We start from the raw sequence: 22237 nt of genomic DNA on the forward strand, positions 1-22237 counted from the left end.
AGTGGCGCAACTATTATAATATTGCGCGGGCTTTTGGGGTCAATAGTAAATAAATCCAAGAAAATCAATTCATAAAAAACTGAAAACTTGAATACAACTTATGTGAAAATTCTTGTAAAATTGTCATGGCTCAGAAAGGAAGCACTCATTATATTTCGTTTATATCCCGAAATTCGAAACGCAATGCAATACATACTAAATATGTATATGGTTTGACGCTTTATTAATTTGTAGAGAAAGGTTCTCGTTTCAGGTATATATGTAAATGTGTTTATAGAACAATTAGATTTTGAAATTATTCAAGTGATAAAAACAATGAATACAACGATTCAATTTAAAAACACATGGAAATACATATATATAATTGTATGGAAAGTGAATTATCTGAAATACTTATATACATATGTACGTTCTTTTCGTTATTTTCCACATTGCCAGCTACTGACTCATTAGTCAGGCCACACACCAAAGATACATGCAGCATGTACGCTGCAAATACTTCAGGATGCATGTATTAAACCCATATATTTGAATGGTAGCACGCACACCGGGCAAAACATTTGCTGCGCGGCGTATTATGAAAAATAAATGCTTCCTGAAGCAATTGCAGCGTGCATGCTGTATGCGCCCAAAGAACAACTTGGTTGAGGGCGACCAGACCAATGCATGCAGGTAGATGGGACATGCCACACCCGTCAACTTGCTTGTCGTACATATTTCCATACACTTTTTCGTGTCGCGCAACTTGTCGGCCGACAAAGTTGCCCGGTGCGGCCCGGCTCTTAGGTGTGCGGCCTGACTTAGTGTGTGGAAGGCACATTCAGAATTCCATCAGTCAATTCAAGCTCAATGAACTGACACAAAGTTAGCAATCGAACAATAAAGAAACGTACTAAATGTTTTTTCAAAATACTTGATTGCAGAATTTGGAACATTAAAAGCGAAGAAGATAAGATAAACATTTAAAATTTGTAAGTTCACTAATATCATAGGGAGGGCCCTTGGGTAACTTAAACACGCGGACCAAATTTTTCTAGTTACGCCACTGCCCTTTATACAAAATAAATATGCATGTAATCACCATTGGTATTCGAAGTGGACAGGCTGGCTACGGTGGAGTGGTGGACACCAGCCGAGGTTAGGAGGTCGGTCGAAGGTGATTTTCCCGTGGGTGAGCTCTGCTCTATCTTGACAACAGTGCCGACTGGAAGCATGTGTCCAGCCGAGAGTACGGTGGCAGAGGTAGCGGCCCCCATAGCGAGTCCGGAACCCGCCATGAGTGGTTGTCCGCAATTCACCTCACCCACCTGACATGTCGGGATGGTCTGCGGCTCCCGCTTCACGTGCACCTGGAGAGCAGCAAGGGGTGCACCCGCCGCCCACGATATCGGATTGGTCCTGCTGCAGCCGCCATTCGACATTGGGGCGCAGTCGTTCACGGCTCCATGCTGAGCCACCAGCTTCTTGGGCGATTCGGTCACGCAAGTCGACTTCTTCGTCTCCGTCTTTATCGTGACGACATCGTCCTGTCTGGGCTCAACGCAACAGGCGATTGCAGGCGCCGCGGCGCTATTGTACAGCTGTCTCGACGACGCTATAAATTTCGTCTCTTCCTTTTTGCCGTGGAAAGTATGGCCGGCCTGCGACGACAGCACGCTCTGCTCCGTCTGCTGCTGCTCGATGAGCACGCTGTTTGTGTGATGATGGTGGTGGTGCTGGTGATTGGAGTACGCGCTGGACAGGAACTCCAGCTGCAGAGGTGAATAAGGAGATCCGGGGGGTGGAGTGGGTGCGCCGAGCGCCCCTACTGCATAGCCACTTGTCGCTGCCGAGAACAGTGATTCAGATACTGTAACAAAACAAAATTACACGATTACAATCGAACACTATACGTATAGTGTGGCCGAAACTAATGCATGTCAGGAATTTAATTGAATTACGTCACTGATCGAGCGGCGGAATTGCAAACTTTCAGCAGTCTAAATATCATATGAAATATTTAAAGCTCTAGAAAATTTCAATACAAGAAACGGCGCTAGTTAAAAAAATATATATAAAAGCAAAATTTCTAAAATAGAAACAAATGAGTTGGAGAGACAGCGGACGGTGTATGACTGGAAATTATGTCGAAAGGAGACAAAAAAGTTATAGCATTAAATTATAGAGAAAATGCAATTTCCGATTGGTAGAAAATTATGAAAAAGTACAAAACACACTTTTATAATAACAAAGTTTGCTTAAAACAGTTTTGAATGTTATATATTGAGACAAAGTTTTGGATATTAGGGAAAGGTACATCATTTATTTATTTTGAAAAAATTCAGACGATTCAGATGTATATGTATATGTATTATTTATTTATCTCATTCGTCTGGTATGCACTAAGGTAAATGTTAGGATTTACAGACAAACCCTAGTATTTACCAAATTTCGGAGATTTACATAACATACATAAACCACATAAAATGAATGGCAAAATAATATATCGATGATTCATACTGCATACTGTCGAATTTCTCCTATTCATAATATTACTACTTCAGGAAATATTTCATCGCTTATTTGAATGAAGATTTAATGGACGTGCCTAAAAATTATATGTAGATGGACATATGTGCATATTGGTTTTTATTGCTGAAAAAATAATTGTATCTATTTGCATAAGTATATGAGAAGTAAATATGTATGTACATGTATATATAATATGTATGCAATTAAAATAAAAACGACTACTCATTTCTTTCAAAATTTGAAATTTTTGTAGAAATTATATATTTACATGTTTGATACTACATATAGCTCTCGTATATGTATGTATGTAGTATACACATAAGAGACAGATACAATAGAAGACCAATTAACAACACGACCGGTTCGGTTGTGTTACTATAAAATACCTGTTCTCCTTGAAAAACAAAGTGCGTGCCTGTTAGTGAGGCGATACGTAATAAATAATAAAAAATAAGCTTTTTTTATCGCGGCATCCCAAAGATACCTTCATGCCTCTCGCACAAGGGAGAGATATTTTTAATTTTCAAATCTGAATACACACAATCAACGAAGCGAACGGATCTATAAAAGACATTTCCAGGAAGAATTCAATCTGGGATTAGCACTCGGGGTAGGTGAATGCATATTGTACATCTACGTAAGAATATAATATACAAATGTTGGTATTAAGACAAGTAGGATAAAAGCGTTCGTGCCAAACATGTCCAATTTATTCAAAAATGTTGCGTGACCAACACGTTACTTTCCATGCATTTCATTTTACGACGGAAATTTGCCTATGGCGCCGGTTTGGCCCGTCACTGAAATAAAATTGAATACATATGTACATACGTATGTGTATATTTGCACGTACATAAAACAGAGCTATGCACTGAAGAATCTGTATATGACATACATACATAATAATCCAAGGTTTCCCAAGTTCCTCTTATCACATTATACAAAAATATTTTCTACTAGTACGATACAGAAATGACGGGGGAAAATGATTTATACAATATGTATGTACTAGGGTTTCTGACCCGGGTCGACCCGGGACAGACATTCCCGGAAATTCATGGAATTTTTGTTGTCCCGTGTCCCGGAAATTCTTACCTCGAATCCCGGGAATTGGATTTAAAAAAATCTTGAAAATATACAACATTTTCACGTCTGAAATAATAAATCAAATACACCAAGAATTGTAAAATAATCTCAAAAGGTTTGTTGTTTAGCACTAAGTACAGCGCATTCCCCGAACGTAGAAGTTTTATGAGCATAATGGCCAAAATCGATTCTTATAATTCTATTTTTGGAAAATCTCAATACCGAAGGACTTAGCCTTACCGATAAATTATTCCGAGAATTGAAAATTAAAATCGAAGAAAGAGGAAGCCTGAAACTTATTTTTTTTAACACAAATTTTAAATAATTCTAATTTTATAACGAACAAAACATTTTTGAGTGTTGTAATAAAAGCAAATGTGTATCCTAGGGTGAAACTATTATGAAGCGAGTATATCCTTCTTGTATTGACTTGATTGGACTGATTCCACAATGGTAGAAACTCTTTTAGATTCGGATGAAGATGAAACAATTGTGTGTTTGACGATGAATGAAGAATTAAATAAGGAGTTATCAAAGACAAATATACAAAACAACGTAAATAAAAATAACCTCGACTTTAAAAAAGAAATTAAAATATACATACTGATAGGAGAAAAAACCGATAATTAAAAAAAAAAAACTCGTCCCTTTTAATAATAAAACCAAATTAATAGTTTTTTTCCAGTTAATAGATGTATCATGTAATATTTACTTTTTTTATATTTTCTAAATACATAATTATTGTTTTTAGTAATAAAATATATATTAAATTGAAAAAAAATGTTTTTTTACACGTGTCCCGGGATCCCGGGAATCCCGGGAACGATCCCAGGCTCCGTCCCGTATCCCGGGAATTGAAAAAGTCCGGGAAATCAGAAACCCTAGTATGTACATGTATAGTATGAAGAGGAATATATGTACATATATTGATCTATCAATTTTTTTTTTTAATTATATTTACCATTACGGGCTTTGCCCCAAGACGATACAGATGTCTAAAATTGTACAAATGTATGTACTTTCTATAAATTTATAAAATTATTATAAATTTGAAATCATATCCAAATAATGGTGAAAAAAAAAGATAAGACTGCCAATTTTTTGGAATCATTTCAACAATGAAATCAGATAAATTGGTAAACTCTGATAGAAAACGATCGACCTGGAGTCACATACAATATTCAAGGTCTGGCCAGCAGCACTGAACCAGGAATAGAACCCATGACCCCTCATTTGATAGGATTCTACACTAACTACCGGGTTGTTGTTGGTTATAAATGAACGGAAAGCTTTAATCGGGATTAATCTTAACATCAGTTAAAAAACTTACAATACATATGTACATACATCATATGTATGTATAATTTTAGTTTCATATCCCTGTGAATGACTTTTCTTCATAATTTATTTCAAACATTTTTAATAAATATATACATAGGTAAAAAAATGAACATTCAAAAAGTGAGTGTAAATAATCCTAAGTTAAAAGTAAAAGTGGATCTTTTCAAAGTTACATGCAACGTCAATCTGCAGAATCAACATCATATTCGCAGTCTACTTGATACAAGATGAGCCCCCCTCCCCACTTAAATGACGTTCCATGCAAGCAATTTGAGTGTGGATTACCGTAATTACTCAAACACGTCTCAAAAACGATAGAATTTGCATGAAAGCTTATCAAAGTGTTGAAGGTTCAATATTTAACCTTCAACTTGCAACCTGCATTGATGGCCTGGCCATTAATTTTTAGTGCACAGACCGATGGTTAATCTACAGAGGATGCAAGAAAAACAATAGTTTTAAATGACAATGCCGCTTTTGTTGTCATTTAAATAATCAACCTACGAGTGAGTATGCATTTTTTTCCTAAACAAAATTTTTAACTTGAATAAATGGGCAAAATAATACCAATAACAGTGACCGCTTGGTATAAATAAATCATTTAAGTCACTGTAATTCATATTTTAATTTAAAAATAAAGAACCTTGTATGTATGTGTGTCGGATAGTATACAGAACATCACATATTGATGAGTGATTAACGATAGTTTCACTATGATATATTGGTCAAGTCATCCATGAAGTATATATGTACTGTTTGAACCACCAGCAGTTAACGATTTAGTTTTTAGGGCTACCAAAACTATTTAAAATGAAAAGTTTTGAAGAATATACTTGAAGCAGGTGTAATTTCTCCACAGGAAAATCAGAATTCAGTTCAACGTTTTAAATTTGCTAACAAAAACTATCGTTAATCTTTCGAGATACATTTTTTCCCCTTCAAAATAATTTATAATCAAAAAAGTTATCTGCCAAATTTAATTTATTGGAACAAAGCGCGAAACTCGTGAGATCAATCGTTTATTTTAGTTATCAATTAAGCCTTCAAACTTTTTGGAAATTAATAACGAAACTGTGATTGATTTCCCACAGTAAAAATTCAAATAATCGGTAATATTTCGACACTTACATATCCATTGCCCGTAAAATCCCATCGTTATCCGTTTGCAAACTGATGGCACTTTTTATATTGCAATATCAAAGCACGAAAAAATCGTTGTTTTCATAAGAACAAAAAAACAGCCATTACTGCAATGTGAAAACAATTGAAGTCAAATTATACGCTTATAAAAACAAAACTTTTTTTTAAATTTGAATTAATTATTTTTAATTGAATACATGCTAACTACGGTTTTAATACGGTTTTGTAATATCATACAAACCTATAATTATCATAATAATAATTGATTCAAATATTTATTATAGTGCTACCCAACCCTTTTTTACTGGCGAGCTACTTTTTTTTAGCAATCTAGCTATGTTGAAGAGAGAAAATACCGAAAGTAAGAAACCAAAATACTGTCTCTTACAATGAAATAACCTAATCATTATTGAAAGAAGATGACTTACCAAAACACACATCGCGATCGATAGGCTGGTCAACGCTGGTATACATACATACATATAGCTATCGTAATTGTAAAATCTTGACCCAAACTATATTATAGACGCAATATAATAATCGACAATTGAGTTCATCGTTGGAAAATATACTGTTTTATTGTATCAATCGACGAGGTAACCGACTTCTTTACATACAAGTAGGTACAGGTTTATACATATACATACATAAATACTTTCGGTCGAACATTTTCTTTTTCCAATTGCATAAATATTTTAAGCCGGAGATTCATTTGTAACACACTCACGAGGTTTATTTATAAAATATTCATTTCAAAAATAAAATTAAAATAATTTAAGTTAAAGAACACTGAAGTTCAAACTCAGTATTTTTGGGTACATAGTAAGCACTCTGTGGGCTCTCATTTCATTAAAAAAAATCGAGAACTTTGTACAGTTGACTAAATGTATGTACATGAAAAATAATTTTAAAACAAACTCATTATCACAAATTTAATAAAATCAAATATGTACGTATGTAAATTTAAAATATTTCAATATAATCAAAATTAAATCGTAGTAAAATTTCGTATAAATGTGTACATATATATGCAAAATGCAAAACAGCCAAATTATTATCGTCTTATTGCAGTATTTGAGTTCTTACGATGAGAAAGATCAAAATCCTGATACTTGCTTCTGTGTTAAAAAGCTTTATTCTTAGATCTGATTTTATTTTACTTTTAGCCTATTTCTGTATTTGACTGTATCACAAAAAGCCTGTTCATATAAACGTGTGGTAGAAAACGGAAATAAATGTTTAATTGCTTCTATTTGAAAGGTCAGAACAAACCGATTTTAGACAAATATGGGTTATCTATTTTATAGAATTATGGATTTTAAATGTCACATAATAGATTAATGAGATTGTCTTGCTCAAATATAGATTAATTTCCATTATCAATAAAGTAAGTTTCGAATGGGTTTAATTGCTGCTGAAAACAGGACACATTACATAGCTGGTTTTTAGAATTTAGATAAACATTTACTGTAATTCAGTGGATCCTTTATAATTAATTACTTCGCGAACTCTAATTTACACGTAATTAGATTGATTAAAACGTTCAGGTAAATTTCACATTAAATAATCAATTTAATTTTAAATCTGTATTTCATACTGTTACGCTGCATGACGAAATCTGCCTCCACTCCAATGCCTATCAACGCACAAATGTATGAAAACGTTGCATGTAAATTCACACTCGTATCGTTTGCAATTTGCCGTTTTCCTCAATATAATAAAAAATATATATTTGCGACCAAGGTCAAGCGGAGGGTGTGTTTGTACATAGGGGGAGAGAATGAGAAGAGGTGGGTTTATGCATCCAGCGCAAGGATTCGAAGTTTGCGCGGGCCTCATCCGACACAGGCTGTACGACAGGGGGGTTTGAAGGGGTGCTCACCCACACCTCCCCCTATTTCTGGCTGGAAGAGGGTGCTAGATCGATAAAATCCCCACCCATTGCCTCAACTGCAGGCCCTCCGTGTCAGGTGACCGTCAATATTAATGACAGTATCAATCGCGTGCAGCACACATATGGGTCACTGTTGCACCAAACAGATCTTTTTAATTTATCTTCACACGTGTAGGAAATTTATTTATTTCCTATAAAAAAACAAAAAGCGGTAAATAATTCCACTTATAATAAAAATGAAGAACAAAATTACGGTTGAACGATGCTCCTTGCATGTATGTGAGTATTTTCATATGTGTTTGTGTGTATGGATGTCTTTTTTTTCTCATATATTCAATGATTATTACTTTTTTTGCAATTGGCCGGGAAGGCGCATTGGGTTTACCTGTTAGGTCTTCCTGGTATAAATAAATAAAATAAAATCTTCGTATCGATTTATGCCTATATGAATATGTATAAAATAATTAATTCTACGTATGAAGTCATTGGAGCGAAGTGATATCGACATTATCATGGGTGTTCTTAATATTGCCGGAGTTTATCTATATAAATATGTACAGAGTTACAGTATATTCAAATGTATTGTATCATTGTATCAAATGTATTGTTCATGTATTGTATAAGGTAGAATAGGTCAACTTTTTGCATTAAAAAAAATTACCACGTTTACCAACTCGCCAAATTGAACACATTCAAGTCCCCTGGGATAATGGACTATAGAGGAGAGATAAAATTGGAATATAAAACAACGTTAAATCGTATTAATAATAAAATTGTTATTGTGCTGCTGGGTAATGGAGCCCATATAAGCTCAGAGGTAAAAAAATGTTTCTATGAATAATATAATATAATACATTATATTATGTTTTGCGGCATTGCATAAGTGGAATAAATAATATTTGAGAATTTGGCAATATCGCACGCTATACCGTGCAAATTAATGAAATTATGAATACGATCGCGATCGACCAAAATTTGATTTGCCCATACATATAATGGGTCTACGTGACGAGCCGGAATGTTAAATTACCGAAAACGCAAATATCGGAAGGCAAAGATCGAAAATCGAAAGATCTTAAGTCGAAAGATCAAAAAAAAGGGTGCATGGTAAACGGTACATACTCACTTAATTTGCGCGAGCAGGATACAACAGGAACAAGAGGAACAGGCATTTCCTCCCGTATTCTGCGCGCGCACATTAATACGGGAGGAAAAGCCTGTTCCTCTTGTTCCTGTTGTATCCTGCTCGCGCAAATTAAGTGAGTTTGTACGTGAGTATGTACCGTTTACCATGCACCCTTTTTTTGATCTTTCGACTTAAGATCTTTCGATTTTTGATCTTTGCCTTCCGATATTTGCGTTTTCGGTAATACTTTTACAAATGTATGTTATTATTACATATACTAAGGATCTTAGTATAAGTAGAGAAGTAGTATTGCTTCACTTTTGAAAAAGAAAAGGTTGAGTTCTTCGAGTTGATATATGTATTAGTACGTAGGCTTGAATATACTGACGTAAAAATTACAACCTCGTTATTTAAATCTCTTCTGTGAGCTACTAAACGTCAAGTAACACTCAAAATATGATGATTACTGTAAGTACGCTCAATTTTTTTTATTTTGTATAACTGGTTTGATTTTGAATAACAAAAATTATATGAACCCACAACCCTATTTGTAAGACAGGAACGTACATACATATATGTATATTATGAAAAATTGCGCAAACAATGGAAAACAAGATCGAAGCTTATAAAACTACAAAACGTTTCTTAAAATATGTACAATCGATGTAAATTGACTGTCATCATTTATAGCTATTCACCATTCTGCTAGTGGATAAAGGCCTTTCCAACACGCTTCCACTTGTCTCATCTTTCTCCACACTTTCTTCTAATTGTATCCACCGATCTCCCTCGCAGCTTTCTTTATACGATTTTACATTCTCTCGGGTACCATTCCAGGACTTAATTTGTCCACCTTTCATCCATTCTTTTAGCCATATGACCCGCCCATTGCCATTTCAATCTCTTCGCTCTTTCCACTATAACAACAGCCTTCGTCAAACCTCTTACCCACTAATTCCGTTTCATATCTCTCATTATGCTGAGTATAGGTTCCACACATTTTGGCGTTCAATGTCCAAGTTTCACATCCATACGTCATCAGTGGCAAAACACATTTATCCAAGACATTTTTATTCGAAGTTGAATTTTTTTATTTAAAAATGGCTTCTATAATTTTGTCCTAAATATCGGGTCTACCTCACGGCACCGAAAGTGAAAAGGTCGAAAAAGCAAATATCGAATGACAAAGATTGAAAATCGAAAGATAAAAAAAGGGTGCATGATAAACGGTACTTTGTATATACATATAATATATATCAGTGGCATGCAGTGAAATTATCTCTTTTTGTCATACTGCCTTGTTTAATGTGCGCGCGCAGGATACGGGAGGAAAAGCCTGTTCCTTTTGTTCCTGTTGTATCCTGCTCGCGCAAATTAAGTGAGGATGTACGACGGGGGAGAGAGTTTTACCGCACGCCACTGATATATATATACTAACCGTTTTTCATATGTATGCATGGTAAACGAATATTTTTGACTTTTTCACTGTCGACTTTTTTACGGTCACCCGTTTAAGCTTTTTATATTACAAATACCGAGCGAAGCCGGGTAAAACCACTAGTATTGTATACTTACTAAATACTTATTTTTTTATCATGTAATGAAACATGAATTAATACTTAACTTTATTACTAAAATTACCTAATTTTAGTTGAAAGGCACACTAAAATTAAATGTGTAATATATCTATAGTCTGGAAGTTTCGTAGCATTTTTTACGATAAAATTATTATAATAATTTAAAAGAGTCATTAATCTTCTATTCATGAATATGGCGGACAGGTTAACGCCACTTTTTTATAATGTGTATATATTTTGCTCTATTCCGTTAATAGCTTCTGCGTTTTATTTTGAACTTTCAAATTGTCATGTGGTCAGCAAATCTGATAATTTCCCGGCATTTTTTTCATTTTTCATAATTGCAACTCAGGCATAAACACACACATATGTCATATGTATGTAGATACAAATGGGAACATGCTTCATTTTGAACGCGAAGGTTTATCGGCTCTGCGATGTATGTATATAGAGAGAGAACCGAATAGATAACGAACACTTGAGGGATATGAGGCTGCCGATATATCTTCGGTTTCCCATGGCATTACACAAAATGGGCAAGGTTAACTTGGGATTTGAACTGGCAACTGCTGGTAATCAATCACGCTGAATTTTGTCCATTTGCGAACACGATACGAGGCAGGGAAATACGACCGAAATGGGTTATCGCAGCCGTCGATACATATCGACTATTTTACGTTATTCATAAGCGTGACTGGAAAAACCATCACGAGAGATTTTCCTGCATTGATTTTAACATATTGCATAAAAAATACAGTAAAGGTCGAATAAATTATTGCTGAATACATCTCTTGGCTCACGACTCAACTATCGACTAATCTGCGTATAATATAATATGTATGTAAGTTGGGTCTGAAATTATGAAATACAATCAAAAGCGAAGTAAATAATCTTAGTGTTTTTACCTTTGTGAAATGCTTGTGTAGTGGTTGTAGTAGTGAACCTCTGTCCAGCGGGGGGCGGATGGGAACCAGGAGAAAATAAAGAATAAACTCCATAGCGCCCAAAACCTAAAAGAATAAAAAATACAATTATTTTCTTTTCAAAAATGACACAATAAAAAAAGATAAATAAAATGATGTCACACGTGCGTTGAAGTGTTGATAATTTAAACGCCGATCGATAATGCATAATACGATTAATTAATTCATAATATATGTAGGTGCCCGAGTTCACAACGGCTGCTACATACTTCTCAGAGCGGAGATATGAGATTATAATGGATATTAAATTACGGGATAAATTAATACATTCTGATAGGGCATAAGGGGTACCTATAAAACAGGATATGATAAACACACTGGGTAGTAATTAACAAAACCGGTCGTAGCACATGTCCAATGATCCACAAAAGTACTGCGGATGCATGTGCTGCGGATGCAAGCTTAAACGTAATTATGTACACACTTGCAAATATATTATACATATACCCCTCGAACACTTCCTTTCCATTTGATAATTATTAAATTTATATTTTATATGAATATTTAACATTATACATCCAGTATACATATATAACAAGACTATTTCCATAGACGCTCAATTTTAATTATATATCCATGTTACGTAGGTATGTATCCGAGCTCTAAAGAAGTATTTCAATATTTCCAATAGAATTTAAATTATATATTTCTTTCAAATATTCGCAAGGCAGTGAGGAACTAGATATATGAATGTATGTGGAATCAAGATAAGAGGTTTGAATATTTCGAGATAAAACTTTTACGTGTGTGCATATGTACAGTAATAAATAACAGGGTATAAAGTGATACATTGAAACAATAATAACTTTACAACTTTTCTAACGTCAATCTAATATTGTTCAGACCTCATTTATACATAGCAAAATATTGTATTATTTTTTATCTTTTTGAAAATAGTCGTGATTTTATAGGGGTGGGCTGCGCTGCCGAAAATAGAGGAATATGGCACATATATTTACATATACCATTGATTTATTTTGAATTAATCATAATTACATTTCTGACGAAAAATCACAGAAAATTCCTAAATTCTCGATAGCACAGTCCGCCGATTATTCAGAATACTCGATTTACCAGGATGGGGTAAACATGAAGCAGTTTTACCTGTAAAATTGGGTCTATTTTGGGTATAAAAATTGGGTCTATTTTGATGTATCGACGAGATCTAGGATATTGATGCATGAACTATGTATAATATACATATATATACATATATAACCATTGTATAATATACATATATATATATATATATATATATATATATATATATATATATATATATATATATATATATATATATATATATATATATATATATGTATATTATACAATGTGCACATGATAATTAAATTTGTATTGTTTAATTATTTTATTTGGATTAGCCATAGAATTAATTTTCTTAACTTTTACCATTTATCCGGGTATATCGAGATTGTATCGTATTTCGCCATATATAATATATGTATGAAGTGTCTTTGGTGTAAACTACTTAATGCATATATTTTAATTAAGTAAGTCTCCCAAAATTGTCAAAGGGTTTGTATGTGGTAGCGTAAGTAATGCTTTGTACGGCAACTAATTAATTAACTAGTAATAAGCAACAAAGGGGGAGGAAAATCAACGGATGAAAGAGTGAAAAAATGAAAACAACGAAGAAGAAAGTGAAGGAGAAAGAAAATAAGCATAGAAATATTTTTGAAATACGTCTGAATTATGGTGCTGCACTAGCTGTAAAACCAAAAAGGCTAACATACAAACATACATATATACTACTCCTAGTGCTTAGGTACTGTGTCGGGCACTGAATTGAATTGAAAATGTAAACAGGCGAATTAGCGAGCGAGTGTAAAACTGCAAAGGAAAAAGCGAAAAGCGAGAAATGTTCAGAGCTCAGAAGTGCGGGAATGGGAAAGCGAGAGGGGGGGATGCAGACGAGGCTCCCTAAAGGGCCTCGGGGAAGGGTGGGGTTATGAGGGTGTGCGTGCGGGAAACGTGCAGCCGGTTGTGCAGGGTTAGGGATGCGTGAATGCGTGAGTATACGTGAGTATGCGTGAGTGGGGTGAGGAAGGTTTAGGGATGGGTCAGGGGTGGGTCAGGATGGATAATGGTGTGGGTACGCACCGTCTGCACCGATGGCGGGGGCGGCGGCGGTGGCGGGGAGATGTGCCATGAGAGGGGGCGGCGGGAGAGAGGGCGGAGCGCCCGCGCCCCCCGCTGCGCCCCGCGCCCCGCCGCACGCCGCTACCTCACCCTCGCCCTCGCCCTCACCCGCTGGGATACCTGCACACACATAACACACCGTTACCCCATCTCCACGTGACAATCCGTAGCGGATTTACAGCGAAAGGGAAAACTCTTTGATTTTTATTATTCTTGAAATTCACTTTTGTGCGATCCAAGTTTTCTTGGCATGCATTCGATTCTTGTTGTTTTGTGCTGCAAGTTCATACATATATGGCACTGAAAGATTATGTAGATCTGTTCAACTTCATCGAAATTAAAGAAATGCATTGTAAAATCGGCTAATTAAATAGAAATTTATCTAGACAAGCCTCTGACAACTACGTTTTAACGCAATGAAATATTTTCTGGTTATTGAAGTATACTATGTATTATTATATTTTTAACTAATAAAAATGAAAAGTGTGTGAGCAAATATTATAAGGGCAGCCATTGACGGAGATTTTTTTATTCGCCGATAAATAGCTGGCTACGATATTTTTGTAGTAAGTAACGCTACGAGAGATTTATCGAGAGACAAATCTCTCGAATCCTATCTGAGAAATATTTTTCTCTAAGACTTTCAATATAATTCATCAAATGCAATATTGCGATCACATTCTTCATAAAGCTAAAGCATCATGTCTCTTATTTAAGAATATTTTGAGTTATTAACCCTTTGAATGCTGACCAACGCCTTTCGGCGTTTTGCCAAGAATCACATGAGCCTGAAATACGCCAATCGGCGTTATTTTTTGAGTATGTAAAAAATAAACGTCAATTATAAGTGTCAATGTTTATAAAGACTGGTTTACACCGAAATGTAACTAGTTTTGGAAAAATACATTCATTAATAGACTTCTTTTCTTCTTTTTATATTGTTGCAAGATATATTAGAGAGTATAAACACACTTTTAGAAAACTCGAAATCCTCGGCGGTAGTTATCTAGGGTTGTGATCTAGGTTTTGTTTGGATTAGCTAAAATTTTTATACCTGCTTTCTATTGATTTCTAAATAATTCTAGTTGGAAATGTTGGCGAAATTTTCAGCCAACGGGCGTGGCTTTCAACAGAAAAGAGCACTCAAAGGTTTAATAAATGACACTATACATTTTGGTATTGTCAAGTTGCTCTTGGTTATTAAAGTTTCAAACTGCAAACTCGCTACGCCAGTGGGCTATTAAACACATTGTAAAATTTGTAACTTATGTAATTTTTATTGATTTGAAAATGTATCTTTTCAAGTATTAAACTGAGTGATATAAATAGAATTTACGGAGCTGTCTGAACATCACATTACATTGTATAAAATGAAATGTGCAACATAATATGCGATGAATACAAACAAGGCGTCAAGGTGCAACGTATTTCCGTAATGATGCAGTTTTCCAATTTAGCAGGAGATTGTATAAATATTTCATACGAAATACATAATAATTAACAAGCTTCATTTTGAAATTTACATTAAAGTTTTGTTTTTACACCGTATATAACGAAACAAGTTTTTCAATATTTCTGACGGTTTTTTAAATGAATTATTATTTACTTACTGAGGAAACAGAATAACTATTAAAAAAACACATTATTTTACATTTAAATAAAAAACGCGATATCGAAAACATTTTAAAACGGTCGCTGACCATCGATGAAGCACAACGAAAATTTACCGCATGAAAGCACATCGTCACCTGAAACTTACAGTTAAATAAAGTTATATAAATGTATATTATTTCGTTATTGTGTCGATTCAGTTGAGATAATAGATATAGGCATCGATATAAAAAAACACACACACAAACACAGGTAAATTTATAAGTACAATACACACTCCAAAATAATGAATTCGTTATTATCCCTATCAATTCGCAAGATGGATACTGAGTGGATTGTTGATAAGAGCAAACAATCCACTCAATTCAAATTATTCGTGGAACTTGGCTAAATAAATATGCGTATGTATGTACATACATATATTCATAGATATATCAAATTGCTCGTGGAACGTGTCTAATTATACTATAGATGTGGTTTTGCTTAATTGAACTAGCCCGCACGAATAATTTTTTGGCATTCACAAATTCACGAATATTTTTACACAATGTAAAAACAAACTATTTAGTAGCACTGGGTAGGCAAAAAAAGTAGCAAAGTAATATCGTTTTTCACTATTATTAAATTTTATGAGATTGGGTTTGGGATATCAGAAAAACACTCGCGTTGATTGGTTAGATTAAAATAATATTGAATCATTAATTGCAAATGAATGAAATTACGTTCTTAAAAAGTTTTAAAAATTGAACGGGGATAAAAGAGAAGACACGAAGAATCAGAAAACCCTAATACATATTTATGCACATTCATATGTACATATTGGTAAAGGTCACCATACGTCATTTATTTAAAGTTCTGTCCTTTAGGTTAATTGATATTCTAAAATTGTCCACTTGTCTTTAATTTTGTGAATTGACTATCACCGTCATATGAAATGAAGAGCCCTGTAAACATAGATGGGTTGAAATTTAAAAATATTTCATAGAAAACACGTTCCTTCTGAAAACATTATAAAAATCGTTGTACATGCGTTGAATTCTCCCTGGAACTAATGTTTTTCACTGGTACACATACATAAGTGAACAACCTGTGAAAAACCCAATTAAAAATAAGAAACATTTATAAGCATGCATGTATTCTAAATGCAACATTGAAATGAGCTGTATATAATTTTATTAATTTTCAAAACACACTCGATAATTAAAAAATTTCATTCTTGTGAAAAATATCAAAATTAATTTCAATAATGATAATGATTGTTTAAAATCCTATATGCAGTATGCTTATATTTTATAATAAACGTCATAAACCTTTTAGTTTTAGTGTAACAAAAAAGCGCCATCAGCTTATTTCACGTTATGATACAATTCGTTATAGTACATGTCTTTTAGTTTTTAAACAAAAATATATATGGTCACCTTTCTCATACACAACAGTTCGAAAAAAATTTGGTATTGAAAAAGTTTTTTCAGATTGTATGCATACATCATACAAATTCAAGAGAAAAGTATTCTATGGGTATCTGAAAAATTTACTGAAACGTTACATCTTATGATAAAAACAAACATAATTTTAGCATTGTTGTTGAAAAAAACACATACGATTGCAGGTATCATCGCTCATATCGAACCCAAGTCTGCCAGATTTTCAACTAAAACCAACACATCGAAAGTATTTAAGATCATTAACACTCAAAACATATGCCGAAAACCATGAAAGTGATTCAAACCACAACATCGTAATAGTTTGTTGCTAGGAGTTTGTACAAAACAAAAAGCACAAGGGTCGAATGGCTTGGAGAGGAGTGACTTTCATAATCACAGGCATAAAATTTCACATACAATTTAAAACTGGATTGATTGATTGATTTACAATGTGTCATTTGATGTACGCGAACGGTTTCCGAGTGTATGGTAAAATGGAGGCATGTCGAGCGCGCGAGTGGACCAGGAGACTCGGCGCGGTGCATCCGACTGAGCGGATCGGCGTGCGGCGTGCATCGATCGTCTCTCGTCTCGCTCGCACCTCCTCCGACAGTGGAAGCGCGAGTGCGGGTGCGAGAGGGACGCACGATGAGGAGACCGGCGCGCTCGTCCCAGCACTTCTCGCCCGCCACCCCACACCGCACCGCACCGACAACAGACGCGCATCGACACCGAACGGTAGGCCACGTCCGTCTATTTCTCATATTATGTATGTACGTACACATTAGGCTAAATCAAAAATGCTAATTTTCGATTTCCCACGACGGACCTAGTGGAAAACTTGCGTCGTATCAAAGGAACACTAAATACAAAATTCAATCGATTTTAAGCATTATCCTGTGCCTCCAACCAATCTATTTCATCATCTACAACCATCCACTGCTGGATGAAAGCCTCTCCAACGCGCTTCCACTCGTCTCTGTTTTGCGCAACTCTCATCCATCTCACCCCCCACATTTTCCTAATTTCGTCTACCCATCTTTCCTGTGATCTTCCTTTTACCCTTTTGCATTCCCTCTTCACCATTCTAACACTTTTTTAATCCATCCCGTGACCCGTCCATTTCAATTTCAATTGATTTACTTTCATCATTACATCAACCACTTTTGTCATATGTACTTCTAATCCACGTATTCCGTTTTCTATCTCTCGTTATGCCAAGTATACAGCGTTCCATACTTCTTTGAGTACACTGGAACTTGTGCAGCATTCTGGCGTTCAATGCCCAAGTTTCGACTCACTGCCAAAACACACGGATCGAAGATCTTTTTCTTCAGGTACAGAGACATCCTCTCGGGTACCATTCTAGCACTTATTTTGTCCAACTCTCGTCTATTATTCTAGCCACGTGGCCCGCTCATCTCTTCACTTTATCCACAATTTTAGTTGACTTAATTAATGGATTGTTTGTGAAGTTGTTAAAAATTGTTGATTTCTATTATTATTAAGCGTACCCTTGATATAACGAAAGCTTTTTATTAGATCTATATGCTGCATATACACACTTTTGCACTTTATCGTATACGAGTATTTTGCACTTAATAATCGTATACGAATTTTGCCGAATTTTGATTTTGCTAACATTTTTATAAATGTGTGGATCAATGATTATAAGACGTTAATTTATTAAATAAGGTGTGCAATATATGCATTGAGGTGATGAGAAAAAAAATGTTTGTTCGCAATAAAAAACGGAAAGGTTGAGATAAGATTTGATGTATGTACATATAACATAAGCCACCAGCGCGAATGACTGCAGGGTTTTCATAAATCTCATTTCATCAATGTATTTCAAAAACTATACCTTATAAAAAAAACAATTACCATTGTATGGGTGTACTTTTAAACATTCCTACAATTTTTAATTTCAACTGGAAGACTGTTTAATCACATGTCAAAAATGATCATTAATATTTATATAAACTTATCAGTAAGGTTCAAAATAATATCCAATAGGATGTATTTACTGTGGCTATTTTTAAATATAATCAAATTTTTATAAAAAAAAACGTCAATTTTATTTTATTTCTTATATTCAGATTTTCAAAAAAAAAATGCAATAAGCATCTTCATGTTAGCCTAACCACCCAATCATTTAAGAAGAAAAACCTCATCTATTGTTACTACTTACATAAATAAAGTAAAAATCCAAGATAAAGTTACCGTAATTACTATGTAATATATACATCTGGAAGATATTTACTTACACATAATATAATATATCAAAAACACCGGCATTATTCGTATTAGGGTGAAAGGATGAAGACAGACGACCGATACTTCCTCCCAACGAAATGGGTTGCTTAGAAACGACGAACTACCGAACTTGAGGGTTTCAAGTTCAATAAATATCTACAATTCAAGGGTAAAAGCTATAGTGAATATAAACGTGTCTATAATATAACATAGATAAAATCTAAAACTTTGCAATTCAAACAATTATGTTTAAACTAAAAAAATATTTGCAAGTAGGTAAATAATTAAAATATACAAAGTGTACTTTTTGCATTTTGTTAAGAACTACGAAAAAACTTTTTTTTTTTACTACAAAATAAAATGGTTTCAATATATAAAAAAGACGTATACATACATCTATATATTCGATTTATATCTATTATAGAAACGGCATTGGAAATCATAATATTTGTCACGGTGGAAACGCGAATTTATGATCCGAAACATGCGAGCGTATATCCGGAACTAAAATAAGGATTTTTATTCAATACAGCAGTCTAGCGTTAGAAAAAACTTTAAAGTAATAATTTTAGATTATTATATAGATATGCACTGATCAAACGTCATTAGTGGTATTAATGAAAGAGAAATAATATTATATCTTTTAAGTTTCGAATAGTTAAAAAACGACGTATTCATAGAAGAATTCATAGTACAACAACATACAAAACATGCACAAAATCACATACTCGGTATAAAATTGAGTTTATAAACCGGCACACAACGACAGGAGAGACATTGGCAGAAATATCAGATACGAAGGGTTGAGTTTGTGTCGAGGAAAGAGAGCACAACGCCGAGTGCGAAAGGGAGAGGGAGTTAATTTGAAGCGTGCGTCAGCATAAACCTCTTTGTTTTCTTACAACTTCCACTTGTTGCTCAACACGCTCATGGCCGCCTGTGGCAGGATATCACATTTTCTGTTAGAAGCAAACACACTTATTTGCGTACATGTGCATTTATCGGCCGAGTTTAGAGCGAGCACTGATGTTCTTTCAAAACTGTGACCAAGGTAATGTCCCCCCCCCCCCCCCCCGCTCACAAAGTTGGATGGTAACTCTATAAATTTTCAACCAAGTATCGCATTCATTAGATATTTTGGTTTTATCTCAAATTTGATGGTGCGCTTTATACCTCAAAGTTTTTACGAAAAATCATCAAAATATTTCGAGTTCTTTTAAAGTACATAGAGATATTTTTACATTTAACCGAACTCCTCACATCTGTTAAAAATCCAAAGAACAAAAGAACTTCCTTTCGATTAGTTTAACCCTTTGGGATAACCCTTTTGATGCATGCAAAGGTCAGATGGTCTACAATGATTATTGGTCAGTTTGGCTCACAGACATTTTTATTACACACGCATATGTAAAACATTGAGGACACGCTATAGTAGTACATATGTTCATACATATGTATGTAACAAGACTCTGTTGGTGTTTTACCTACATATGTAGATAAGGTAGATCAAACCTTACATTTAACAAAAAAAAAAACAACTGCGAGCTTCCAAGTTTAAAATTAATCACGCGTATCGTTTGCTTGTAACGAAGAGATCAAAGTTCGGATTGATTCTCAATTTATCAAATCACTTGTAGAATTGATTTCGTATTCTGAAAAAGCGAAGAACACACACGAAACGTTGTTCGAAAAGAATATTTACCAAATATTATTGACAGCTTCCGGCTGTCAAAGCCCCCAGATAAAAGAGAGAGACGATAACGCAACCATAAGCTTGAGCCGATAAGCGTACATGAACGAACAAACGTATCGTACATATAGGTACATACATATGCATGCATACAGACTGAAGCATTTGTGTGTATAAACTACATACATATATGCGTTAAGGGGTCAAATTTTGAAAATTAAACAGGGAAGGAATGTGTGAATGCACAAATATTGCGCGCATTTACAATGTAATCTCACGCTCGGTTGCATGCTAACTTTGTGTTTAGATGGCTCGCTACGAGCCGAAAGGTTTCGCTCAAAACCAACTTTATTACAAATGAAAATATTTCAGTAAAGATAACAATATTGGTCCACATCAAACTATGTATGTATGATAAAATACGTTGAATCTACCTTATTCATAAAGCAGATTTCAAAGGTGCTAAGATTCAAAACTAATAAGATAACTCGACGTTAAAAGTTGGTACACGATTTGAATTAGGTACCGAGGATTTGTGATCTTTTGGTGTTGATTTACGGGCTGTATAATTTTTCTGTTAAATTTAGAGAATAGTATTTTGATGGTATGAGCATTCGTATATGCACGTAACTACATATGTACATATATGTAGATGTAATACATTGCTCTTAGCGTATTTTATTGGATGTTATTGTGTTATAGAAACGTTATGAAAATGCAATCAAATAAAAATGTTTCCAAGAAATTGAAAAGTCACACGATATAAAGTCAAGTTATTACATTACAGTGAAATCGTATTTCTAGAATCTGTAGGAGAGATGGTTAAGTGCGCATTAATCGAGGGGGTTGTCAAATCGAGTTTGTGTTTTCTCGTTTCGTAGAAAATTACAAATTTTCACGCCAGGCTACGGAAATTGATGCCTCCGCGAGAGTCGAGTTAAGCCCTCCGCAGTCTGCTCAGACAAATTCAATTTATTTTCCGTAACTAAATACATACAATCGCGTGGTGGAACTGCCAACTTCTGATTTATCATGAAAAACTCTCGGTCTTGAACTATACGATATATTTCCAAAATTGGAGATGTAGACCAACATGAATGTCACCAATTTGATAGGAATCGTGAAAGCGGCGATAACGATACCCATATTAACATTTGTACATTGGAGAATAAAGGATCGACGTGGCTAAAGCCTAAAATTGAATGTTTGCGATTGATTTATTGCATATATGTAGATGATGCATAGGCCTTGATTTGAGCACAATTTGTATAGGTGACTTATAATCACTATTATCGTATCGTCCGTGCTTATAGATATGTATATTTGCGGTGATGACAAATACAGGTAGCCGGCAATAAAGAGGAATCGATCGCAATTAATTATTCAATTTCCGTGTAAAAAGAATCTCTGTTTCGTTCTCGTCTTGTTTATAAATTGG

General features: G+C 34.4%; 1 protein-coding gene across 1 annotated transcript in view; it reads right to left on the reverse strand.

The window, feature by feature from the left end:
* The window catches only part of wge (BAH domain and coiled-coil containing protein winged eye), an 89440-nt gene that overhangs the window by 25308 nt on the left and 41895 nt on the right, over positions 1 to 22237 (reverse strand). The window contains exons 4-5 of the mRNA XM_077429380.1: positions 11581 to 11685; positions 1082 to 1849 (exon numbers count right to left, since the gene is read on the reverse strand). Coding sequence (XP_077285506.1) covers positions 1082 to 1849; positions 11581 to 11685 — 873 coding nt within the window. The remainder of the gene's footprint in view (positions 1 to 1081; positions 1850 to 11580; positions 11686 to 22237) is intronic.

The sequence above is a fragment of the Arctopsyche grandis genome, chromosome 4 (assembly GCF_051622035.1).
Source record: "Arctopsyche grandis isolate Sample6627 chromosome 4, ASM5162203v2, whole genome shotgun sequence".
Lineage (NCBI taxonomy): Eukaryota > Metazoa > Arthropoda > Insecta > Trichoptera > Hydropsychidae > Arctopsyche > Arctopsyche grandis.